The sequence below is a fragment of the Chelonia mydas genome, chromosome 10 (genome assembly GCF_015237465.2).
Source record: "Chelonia mydas isolate rCheMyd1 chromosome 10, rCheMyd1.pri.v2, whole genome shotgun sequence".
Taxonomy (NCBI): Eukaryota; Metazoa; Chordata; order Testudines; family Cheloniidae; genus Chelonia; species Chelonia mydas.
In genome coordinates this window covers 50,153,254-50,165,520 of record NC_051250.2, presented here as the reverse complement: position 1 = coordinate 50,165,520, position 12,267 = coordinate 50,153,254, and the positions used below count along the sequence as shown (strand labels likewise).

Here is a 12,267-nt window from a genome sequence, read left to right as displayed (position 1 = left end):
AAATGTACTGCTTTATTTCTAATTTAAATGATTAATAGATAAGTTTAGGCTTTTAGAGGCTGTCATTCTAAATTTAATTTTAAATAGTTTTGTTTAAATAAACCTGCATTTAAATATTTTTTTAAAATCATGACTTTTATCCACTCTGAATCAGGGCCCCTGCATTGAGTGAGACATCCTTTGACCTGGTCTAGATTTTGATCTTGGGCTGTTATTTCTGTTCATGCCCACCAACTCATCACTTGACTCTTTGGGAAATGCTAAACTGAAGTGTCTTTCAGCATGAACCAAAGATTGAAAAAATCTTCATTGTCTTTTTTTGGGATGGTCAATCCAGAACTCACTTGACAAACTACAAGGCTGGAAACAGGAATTAATTAGGCCACAATGTGTAGCATTTCTTTTGGTACAAGATTATTTAGATGCTCTTCACTGAAAACATTATAGAGCTGGTTATGTTTTAATTTCAGTTAGGGCTCAATGGCCATTGATACTATGAGGATGTAACAGTTTCATTAAACAGTGCCACTTGATTAGTTATGTCTACCAAACATTTGAATTATAATCAATTTAGCCTATTACAGAACTATAAAAACTGTAAGAAATATCCATCAGGGTGTTGCTTAGTCTTCTCTTATTCTTTTACCCACCCCATAAGAATGCGAGCTACATCCTTACAATAAACAGTTAAACCCACATTAGTATGTCATTAAGTTTAACTCATTTAAGACCAAAAGTAAAATATTCACGACGGGCAATATAAATACTTATCTGTAGCAAGAAATTTTATTACTTTGCAGGCTGAATTACAACTAGATCTTTATATGGATGTTTCTCTTCTAATGCCTGTTGCATAGGATGCAAAACAAATGGTAGGTGTGCTAGCCTAAAAAGTAAATCCTCAAATGCATTTGTTGGGAGCTGTTTCTGGCAACACAGAGTTGGTGAATTTGTTTTGCTTCATGGGAAACTTGCAGACAATACTTGGCACGAAGACTAGCTTTATTCTTTGTAAAACGAATCAATTTCATCTTTGTATTTTTCAAGCACAGCAAGTCGTTTTAATTTCATCGTAGGACCTAAAACAAAAAACATACCACCAAAAAACAAACAAACCAAAGTTGATTACAAGAGGAGAGAGAAATTACAGCAAAGTTTCCTAGCTGGAGGGTCAACAAGCCCTAGTACATCATTCCTCCAAAGAGACTGACTAGTAGATGTTCCTGTTGCTTCAATGGCTGATCTCCCATAGGAACTGTAGAATAGCTGGGGCAGAAACAAAGTAGTTCAGTCCAAATGATTTGTGGACAAAGCAATGTCAGGCTTCATGACCAGAGGTAACAAAATAGCTACTGCCCAGTTTAGTAATACTTTAAGAGGACTAATCAAGCTTTCTCCCTTAATATCCTTAGTTAAAGAGCCCTCTCTTATGTCAGGTCTACACTATTGCTTAAGTCGATCTAACTTGCGTTGCTCGGGATGTGAAAAACACACACACCCCGCAAGCAATGAAAGTAACAGCAACCTAAGTGCTGTTCACACCAGCGCTATGTTGGCAGGAGACACTCTCCCACTGACATAGCTTCTGCCTCTCCTGGAGGTGGATAATTACACTGATGGGAGAGAATTCTCATCGGCATAGAGCACCTTCACCAGACACACTACAGCAATGCAGTCACACCGATGTAGCACTTCTGGTGTAGACCTGCCCTTAGCAGGGTTGTGTCTACTTGTTACAAGAGCCCTGGACTTGATATAACCTGCAGCCACCTGTGCACTTAACCACCATGGGCTGGAAGCGAGGACCCCACATCGCAAGAAAGAATTTGGCCTTGCTTAGGCAGACAAAAACATCTGCTCAGCTGTAGAGCTATTAAAGGATACCTGACCTTGGTCTGGGAGCCTGCCTGTAAGTTTTTTTGCTAGAGTTGCTTTACTGATAAGAAGAAATTGAGATTTCTTTGCTGTTGCTAGGGAAATGGTCAGCCCATTAGGGGTTATTTTGAGTTATGCTTTGTTTTGAATTACATATAAAAGAATTTAGTTAGTGTGTGTACTTTGGAGTAGTTCTTCTGAGAGGATTTCTATGAGCTTGCAGTCTGACAGCTACCTCCCCAGCGCCTAGGAGGAAGGCCAGCCACCAGAAACCTGCTGCTGTCACTGGATACCGCCTCAGACTTCAGGTAACTCTATTCCGGGGTGCTCTAAGTTATTTCTATTTTAGATGTGTGCTTTGTACTCAATAAAAACAAGGATTTTTGGGTAGAAGCACTCATATATACCAATCATTTATCAGAGGGAGGTGCTGTGTCCCCCCCCCCCCCCAATTTGTTTCCTGATATCACCTGGAAAACAGAGATTAGTTACCATAGCTTTGGGTTCAAATAACCTAGAGTAACATACTCACAGGGTCCTCCCAAAAATTGCATCTTACTTTCGGTGAGGTTGTGTTTTGTTTACTTTTCTCTCTATCCCCTCTCCCCCAATCTCATGTGATATGCGCTAAAGACAAAATCATTATAATACTGAAAGGAGCAAGGAATGTAATAACTCAGCATTACTGTAGCCAGGGCTCAAATAGGAGTTGGGAGATATATGCTTACTCCACTCAAGGAGACTATAGGGGATAACTGAGTCAGAATGGATGGAGAGAAGAAACTAAGTATGCCCTCAGCTACACTAGTCAGCAGGGTGGAAGGAAGCAGATGCAGCCATAGCGGATACTGCTTCCAAAAAAGGATCCACTCTCACACACATGGATGCATGCTAAGAGTACAATTGGTGTAGCTAATCATTTAATGGTATCAGTACAGAGCCTTGAAGGAGAAGCTTAATTTCAACCTGAGACAGAATGAGTCAAGAAGCTATTGGAGGGATTTAAGTCAGTGGGATGAGATGTAGTAGACAGGGAAGGTAACTATAGCTTTGGTGTGGATGAATTTGAGTGGAAAGAAATAAGTCATCAGGGCTGTAGAAATGCACGCATTATTTCCCAAACAACTGCATCAACCTCCAGTAGGCCCAAGTAGATGGGCCTCACAATTCATTTATGCCCAAGACACTTTATTTTAAAAAAATCAACTTCTTGGAAAAAAGTCATATCTAGCTACTTGGTAAACATGAACCCCATTCCTATAAAGGACACCCCATTGTTATAACCCTATAAGGTTAGAGGAAGGACGACATGCTGTCTGCAGTATTAAAGAAATAGAATTTAATGGATACCACACTGTTATTTTTCCAACATCTCAGTTCAGCCACAAACTAGAATACAGAATTTTTCTGTTCTGAAATAATGTTGTGAATGAAGAAATCAAGGCCTCAAACTTTTCATCCACTAACACAGTTCAAATTCACTTGATCGGAAATCATTCTGGTATTGAACAACTGGCACGTGACTTTGGCACTTTTGAAAATTTTACCGCTAGACAGTATTATCCAAGATGCTGCTCAAGGCTAAGATTATAACCTGGAAGAAACTAACACTGACGGAAACAGGCCCCCCACATGTATATTAACCTCCCACCTTTGACATGGTCCTTTTCTTCCTTTACTAGATCTTCTGTGTATTTGGCAACAGTGTAAATCTTTCATACAATATGTGACACATGGCCAGAAAGGGTAAGCATTCTGCAGGATAAATGACCCAAATTCAATCTTTAGAGACATGTTAGAAAAGTATGTAAATGGTAATTAGGGCCATTCTATGTCACATAGTCTAGAACTTTGAAATGTAAACCTGTATTATTAGCAATTAGAGGTGATACTAATTGTATGTGTGTACTTATATCTTGTTCGAGGTTAACATGTAACCAAACGGTTCCTGTCTATGCTGTAATCTGTTAATTCAGAGATCAAAAGGAGATCTTAACATTTAAATGAACAGTAAACATAATAATATTACTGTATTCATCTCTCTGTGAATGTTGGAAAACAGGCAATTGCTTTATGTTAATCCATGTAGCTAATTACCGGTGATGCTTAGGAAATAGGTCTACTTCAAAGTCTCTTGCCTATTGTTCGCTTAAGGACTCCATGCTGTAAAGAGAAGGCCTGAAACTGTATAAAGATGTCTTGGGTCCTGATCCTTTTTATCTCAGATCTGCTTGATGCTTTATGTGGGGAAGCTTGAGTCATAAGACTGAGATCTCCAGTCCTGCCTGGATCACCCTGAATATGAACATTGGACTAATTCTGCACTACAACGCTCACCATCTCTACTATAAAACTGATCTCAGAATGGTACTCATGTCTGCATGTATACTGATCTTTTAACCAATACGTTCTTTTTTAATAGATTTTAGTTTAGTTAATAAGGATTGGCTGTAAGCGTGTATCTGGGTAAGATCTGGAATATTCATTAATCTGGGAGGTAATGTGTCTGATCTTTTGGAATTGGTAGAATTTTCTTATATGATGAATAAGATTTTCAGTAATTCTCATCATATTTGACTTGGGTGTCTGGGTGGAGGCTGAGTTACTTTAAGGGAACTGTATCGTTGGCTTCTGGGTAACCAGTGAGGTATTATAGAAGCTGTTTTGTGCTGACTTGGTAAATCTAAGTATTGGAATATCCACCAGCTTTGGGGATTGCCTGCCCCATTCTTTGCAGTTTGCCTGAATTGAGTAACCTCAGTGTGGCTCCCCTGGGATCCCGGGCACACAATACATCTTTAAATACTTACGGGGTCCACATAAATATTCTGTATTCCATTAGTTAGAAGTTAAAGTTGGTGAAGCAAGAAACTAGAACATCTTTCACCAACAGATATTTAATTATTGCTCATAATTTTCCCTCCCCACAAAAGACAGGCCCTGGCTGCCAAATGACCTTGATTTCCTGGTTAATTTTTAAGCAAGGGTTACAATAAGATTTTGTTTTCTCTGATTAAACTGACTTCATTTTACCTTCTTCTAAAAAGAGCAAAAGCTGTGGACACAATTAACAATTATTAAATAGGTTGGCATATAGATTATATAATTTTTTTTGTATTTTTGATTCTTTCTCTGACACCAAAATTGTAGGACTTCTTGAATTTCTTAATTAAAAAAAAATTGATCAAGGATAACTTACTAGTATGTTATATTAAGGTTCTTATGAAGCTCCCATATTTCACAAACCATGGTTTAAATTTCAAATTGTAATATGAATTGATTTTATCCTGGAGTGGTTGACATCCCTAAGATTGTATCAATATCATTGTTCTGTAATCTGACAGTGTGAATTGCTATCAGAGAATTGTCACTTGTTTTGGAAGAGCTATATAACTCCCATCTCCACCATTCCTGAGAAATAGAAATCCCAATCTTACAGTACTCCACACCCCTCCTGTATTCACTTAGTGTCTCAGTATAGATTAGTATTCAGAGGTCTCACCAAATTCTCCACCAGAAATGGAGAAATCCCTTTCCAGGACTGTCCATTTCTGAATATGCTGAACACTGGCAGTGGACTTCATGTTGACTCTGTTGATTCCTTCTTGAATGGCCTGGTAAACAGCCAGATCTCTTGTTGCCACAATCTCTGACACTTTAGTGGCTTTGCTGCCAATTTTCTGGCAGAATTCTCTGGCTTGCTCTGTCAGATAGTCAGTAGGATCGGATGTATCTGGGTCCAGAGTACTCTACAATATCAAGTGACAGAGTTTCAGTATTAATGGCTGGCTCCAACAGGGCACTAAGTGTCCTCAATCCCCACTCAAACCAGTGAGATTTGAGGGCAGCTCAGAGTATCAAAACTTAAGTGAAACAGTCCAAACTGCAGTCCTAAGTCTACAAAATGGGACCATTTGTAGACTCTTGCTAGATGAGAGATAGTTTGTCAATTTGGCCACATAATGCGAACAGGCTGGCTAATATGTGATTGTCATGTATGTGACATGATCACATTTGAAACATGTCAAAATATTTAACATAGAAAAAGCTCTGTATATATTCTGAATAAGTTAGCACTGTGGGTATGTCTACACTGCATTAAAAGACCTGGCCAGAGTTAGCTGACTTGGGCTTGCGGGGCTCAGGCTGCAGCGCTATGAAACTTCACTGTAGACATTTGGGCTTGGGCTGGAGCCCAGCTTTGACACCCTGTAAGGGAGAGGGAATCTCAGAGCTTGGGCTTGAGCCCAAGCCCGAACCTCTACACTGCTATTTTTAACCCTGCAGCCCAAGCCCTGGAGCCCAAGTCAGCTGATCTAGGCTCTCAGACTGGGTGCTGTGGGCTTTTTATCACATTGTAGACATACCCTGTGTTTTTCCAAATCAATTGCATTGTTATTTCAAGAAATGTATTCAAGATGCTGTTTACAAAAATGATTACTGAAAATTGTATAGTTCTGTTTGATCTCTCGAGACAGAGCTGCTGTTTAAAATGAGAAAAAATATATATTTTTTACACTTGGTGGTGGGGAGGAATCAGTGACAGAGATAATAAATATAAAGGGTGACTAACCCTGGGACACCCGAGACAAGAAGTTTTATATAATAATATACTGGGTCCTTTTTTTCATTCTGTTACTATAATATTTGCATTTTAACAAAGGACAATCTTTCAGTTGGGCTTGATCCTGTAGCTCAGCTATTCATAATCTTGTTCCTAAATTCATTCTTTGATTTCTTCCCAAAAGGAACAAATAGGTGGAAAATAGGGTCTGTTAGAATGTAAACATTCTCTGTCTTAAGCATAAATTGTAATGAGAAAACATGGCCAGAAAAGCCTTTTGTGTAAGTAGCTATGAAACTGTGTAGCCTTTTGTTTTTTATGTATTGAGACTTTAAAATTCTAAGGACTCTGCCTGTGCAGAGTGACAACAGCCGTTATAGAGAAGGCAAATGCTGAACTCTCATGGAGACCTCACTTCTGCTCTTCCAGGTTTTTCTTAATGCAAGTGAATTTGAATTTTAGATTGAAAGTAAGTCTTGTTTTGTTTATGGAAGAATATTAGAAATGAATGTGAAGTATTTTTTCTGCTATACAGCATAAGAGCCAAATCCTGCTTGCTCACAGCAAATCTACCCACGTGAGTAAAGCGAGCAGACTTTGTAATTTGAACATTTTTCCCAATGTGGAACCACACACACACACACACACTTGCTATTTTTCAAACCAGAAAAATATCCAGGAAGTTTCAAGTCTTTTCACCCCTAGACTTCAGGCTTCATTAAACTAACAAGGTATCTGGAAGATTTTAGATCTCAGGAGTTTAGTGGGGTGTGATTTTGTCAAAATCAACAGTAAAAGTAGTTTACCTTTAAGGTCAGCAACATTGATAAGAACTTCTTTTGATCTCCAATCAACATAACATTGCTAACAATGGGCAGTTCCTTTTTGACCTCATCTTCAATTGGGATCGGAGGCACATTTTCACCTCCAGCTGTAATAATTAACTCTAGGCATAAAAAGAAACTTATTAGTTGAATTCAAATAATTTCCTCACAGCTGCCTAAGAGGTGGGCTGAACCATTTATCACATTCCTGCTAATAGAAGATAACAGGAATACCAATAGCTTTCAAAGAGAACAAAACTTGTTTAGCTGTGAAAATTAACCTTCCTGAAAGTCGGATATATCCTTTGCAATATCCCTAGAGGGCACTCTCTCTCTCTCTCTCTAACAAACACAAACACACACTATTGTGCATACAAAGCAAAATCCTTTATACCAGACTGCAGATAACCTAAACTCTTGGTTAACTGAAGATTAATTATGACTCTCGAGGTGTTACTGATAACCTGGGATTTTCAGCAGTTAGGCTCCCTTCAGTGCTATCTGGCATTCATTCTGTTTGTGCTCTAGTGTTGCTAAACTGCGAAAATCCCTTTCACAGCTGGCACCATAATAAAAAGCAACCTTAAAACCACCCAGAGGGGGCAGGCCAGCACAAGCAAGCACATGGAGATGGATCTTTAGAAGAAGCAGATCGGCACAGAACAGCCAGGGAGTAACTGGGGCAGTCCAGAGTAGGGCTGGATGAATAACAGATTTCTTGGTTTGCTGCCAATAAAATAAATAATAATTAATAATTGTTTGGGGTCAAATGAACCACTAAATTTTTTGAAATTTTCAGCGAATCAAGAAGTCACAATGTCATTCCATTCTGAGCATTTCGTTTCTTTCAAAATCAAAATGTTTTGTTTTGTTTTTTGACCATTTTAAAATGTTTTTGATTAGTTTTATTTAAAAAACAAAGGACATTTTAAAGTGAAGAGTCATTTCAAATTTTAAAAAATGATTTAAAAAAGTCTGTGACATGGCCAGAAAGGGTTAAGTAGCTTGCAGGCTAAATGACCCAGGGTCAACCTTTAGAGACATGTTAGATAGGCTGGAACTTTGAAATGCAAACCTGTATTGTTAGAAAATTAGAGGTGATACTAATTGTATGTGTTTACTTATATCTTCTTAGATGTTAGACATGTAAACAGACAGTTCCTGTCTATCACTATAGCTATGATCAGAGATCAAAAGGGAATGTTAACATTTAGATGAATCTTGGGTGAAATAATGTCATTGTCTATATGTCTCTTTAAAGTTTGTGGTAAACTGTATATGAACTGTTTAATGGATAAATTACCTTATTTCAGAGTAACAGCCGTGTTAGTCTGTATTCGCAAAAAGAAAAGGAGTACTTGTGGCACCTTAGAGACTAACCAATTTATCTGAGCATAAGCTTTCGTGAGCTACAGCTCACTTCATCCGATGCATACTGTGGAAAGTGTAGAACATCTTTTTATACACACAAAGCATGAAAAAATACCTCCCCCCACCCCACTCTCCCGCTGGTAATAGCTTATCTAAAGTGATCACTCTCCTTACAATGTGTATGATAATCAAGTTGGGCCATTTCCAGCACAAATCCAGGTTTTCTCTCCCCCCCCCCCCCGCCCCCCCCCCCCCCCCCCCACAAACCCACTCTCCTGTTGGTAATAGCTTATCTAAAGTGACCACTCTCCTTACAATGTGTATGATAATCAAGGTGGGCCATTTCCAGCACAAATCCAGGGTTTAATAAGAACGTCTGGGGGGAGGGGTAGGAAAAAACAAGGGGAAATAGGTTTACCTTGCCATAATGACTTAGCCACTCCCAGTCTCTATTCAAGCCTAAGTTAATTGTATCCAATTTGCAAATGAATTCCAATTCAGCAGTCTTTCGCTGGAGTCTGGATTTGAAGTTTTTTGTCGTAATATCACAACTTTCATGTCTGTAATCGCGTGACCAGAGAGATTGAAGTGTTCTCCGACTGGTTTATGAATGTTATAATTCTTGACATCTGATTTGTGTCCATTTATTCTTTTACGTAGAGACTGTCCAGTTTGACCAATGTACATGGCAGAGGGGCATTGCTGGCACATGATGGCATATATCACATTGGTGGATGTGCAGGTGAACGAGCCTCTGATTGTGTGGCTGATGTTATTAGGCCCTGTGATGGTGTCCCCTGAATAGATATGTGGGCACAGTTGACAACGGGCTTTGTTGCAAGGATAGGTTCCTGGGTTAGTGGTTCTGTTGTGTGGTATGTGGTTGCTGGTGAGTATTGCTTCAGGTTGGGGGCTGTCTGTAGGCAAGGACTGGCCTGTCTCCCAAGATTTGTGAGAGTGTTGGGTCATCCTTCAGGATAGGTTGTAGATCCTTAATAATGCGTTGGAGGGGTTTTAGTTGGGGGCTGAAGCTGACGGCTAGTGGCGTTCTGTTATTTTCTTTGTTAGGCCTGTCCTGTAGTAGGTGACTTCTGGGAACTCTTCTGGCTCTATCAATCTGTTTCTTCACTTCCGCAGGTGGGTACTGTAGTTATAAGAATGCTTGATAGAGATCTTGTAGGTGTTTGTCTGTGTCTGAGGGGTTGGAGCAAATGCGGTTGTATCGCAGAGCTTGGCTCTAGACAATGGATCGTGTGGTGTGGTCAGGGTGAAAGCTGGAAGCATGTAGGTAGGAATAGCGGTCAGTAGGTTTCCGGTATAGGGTGGTGTTTATGTGACCATCGTTTATTAGCACTGTAGTGTCCAGGAACTGGATCTCTTGTGTGGACTGGACCAGGCTGAGGTTGATGGTGGGTTGGAAATTGTTGAAATCATGGTGAATTCCTCAAGGGCTTCTTTTCCATGGGTCCAGATGATGAAGATGTCATCAATATAGCGCAAGTAGAGTAGGGGCGTTAGGGGACGAGAGCTGAGGAAGCGTTGTTCTAAGTCAGCCTTAAAATGTTGGCATACTGTGGGGCCACCCGCGTGGGGGTGGGGGGGCGGGGGGGAGAGAAAACCTGGATTTGTGCTGGAAATGGCCCAACTTGATTATCATACACATTGTAAGGAGAGTGATCACTTTAGATAAGCTATTACCAGTAGGAGAGTGGGGTGGGGGGAGGTATTTTTTCATGCTTTGTGTGTATAAAAAGATCTTCTACACTTTCCATAGTATGCATCCAATGAAGTGAGCTGTAGCTCACGAAAGCTTATGCTCAAATAAATTGGTTAGTCTCTAAGGTGCCACAAATACTCCTTTTCTTTTTGCAAATTACGTTATGTTAATCCATGTAGTTGATTACATGATGTTTGGGAAACAGAAGGTTACATCAAAAGCCTATTGTTCACCAGCAACTACACACCACACCACAGAAACACTAACCCAGGAACCAATCCCTGTAACAAACCCCGTTGCCTTCTCTGTCCCCATATCTACTCTAGTGACACCATCAGAGGACCCAACACAGCAGCCACACCATCAGAGGCTCATTCACCTGCATCTCTACTAATGGAATATATGCCATCATGTGCCAGCAATGCCCCTCTGCCATGTACATTGGCCAAACCAAACCAGACAATCTCTACGTAAAAGGATAAATGGACACAAATCAGACATCAGGAATGGTACATCCAAAACCCAGTAGGAGAGCTCTCAATAACAGATTTAAAGTAGCCATTCTTCAACAAAAAAAACTTCAAAACAGACTTCAACTAGAAACTGCTGAGCTACAATTCATTTGCAAACATAACACCATCAATTTGTGCTTGAACAGGGACTGGGAGTGGTTGGCTCACTACAAAAGCAATTTTCCCTCTCTTGGTATTGACACTTCCTCATCAATTATTGGAGTTGACCACATCCACCTTGACTAAAATTGGCCTTCAGCATTGGTTCTCCACTTGTAAGGTAACTCCCTTTTCTTTATGTGCCAATATATATTTATGCCTGTTTCTGTAATTTTCACTCCATGCATCTGAAGAAGTGGATTTTTTACCCACAAAAACTAATGCTCAAATAAATCTGGTAGTCTTTAAGGTGCCACCGGACTCCTCACTGTTTTTGTGGATACAGACTAACATGGCTACCCCTCTGATACTTGTCTATTAAAGTAAAATTCTTTGACTATTACAATTCTCAATACATTGCACTATCCCATAAGCAAACAACGAGTGCTCCACTGCATTAAACTTGTGTCCTCTGCCTGTGCCTAAAATAAATTGTCATTTTAAATACATAAACATTTTAAGAAATAATGTACTCATAGATTCATAGATACTAAGGTCAGAAGGGACCATTATGATCATCTAGTCTGACCTCCTGCACAACGCAGGCCACAGTATCTCATCCACCCACTCCTGCGAAAAACCTCTCACCTATGTCTGAGCTATTGAAGTCCTCAAATCGTGGTTTAAAGACTTCAAGGTGCAGAGAATCCTCCAGCAATGACCCGTGCCCCATGCTGCAGAGGAAGGCGAAAAACCTCCAGGGCCTCTTCCAATCTGCCCTGGAGGAAAATTCCTTCCCAACCCCAAATATGGCGATCAGCTAAACCCTGAGCATATGGGCAAGATTCATCAGCCAGACACTACAGAAAATTCTTTCCTGGGTAACTCAGATCCCACCCCATCTAACATCCCATCACAGGCCATGAGGCCTATTTACCATGCACTCAGTACAGAAGAGTGCAGACAAATGGACTTCGGTGTACTATTGTAACTGAAAGCCCTACATTAAGGGACCTGATCCTGGAAACACTTTTATGGAAATGCTCAACTTTACTTATGTACTTCCATTGAAGTCAGTAGTACTACTGCTGCACATGAAGGTAAGCACCTGCAAGTATTTGCTGAATCCGTTTCTTAGTTGACAGTAACATATTCAGTATTAACTAAGAGGCTACTTGTCTGTATTTTAATTGGTTCTTTGCCAAAATTTGTGGTATTGAATACAATAAGATGATAGAAACTTGACTAACTGTTTCAGTGGATTTATGTTTTTGGAGATTATCAGAATTTGCATATTGAGTAGAG

The 12,267-nt window shown here is 39.8% G+C and overlaps 1 protein-coding gene across 1 annotated transcript; it reads right to left on the bottom strand.

Annotated features, from left to right (window-relative positions):
- Window positions 1-581: 581 nt before the first annotated feature.
- LOC119567204 (long-chain-fatty-acid--CoA ligase ACSBG1) lies at window positions 582-8,111 on the bottom strand. Its single transcript, XM_043523576.1, has 3 exons — window positions 7,246-8,111; window positions 5,378-5,624; window positions 582-1,079 (listed from the first exon to the last, which is right to left on the bottom strand). The coding sequence occupies exons 1-3, from the start codon at window positions 7,294-7,296 to the stop codon at window positions 1,003-1,005; spliced, it is 375 nt and encodes a 124-aa protein (XP_043379511.1). The 5' UTR covers window positions 7,297-8,111; the 3' UTR covers window positions 582-1,002.
- Window positions 8,112-12,267: the final 4,156 nt, after the last annotated feature.

Bases quoted from the DNA above. Each gene is read 5' to 3' on its own strand.
- LOC119567204 (XM_043523576.1), bottom strand. From the start codon at position 7,296: ATGTTGATTGGAGATCAAAAGAAGTTCTTATCAATGTTGCTGACCTTA. The intron at 5,625-7,245 runs GTAAACTACTTT...TTGATATTGTAG, and splicing joins CAATGTTGCTGACCTTAAAG to AGTACTCTGGACCCAGATAC. The intron at 1,080-5,377 runs GTGAGACCTCTG...TTTTTGTTTTAG, and splicing joins CATTTCTGGTGGAGAATTTG to GTCCTACGATGAAATTAAAA.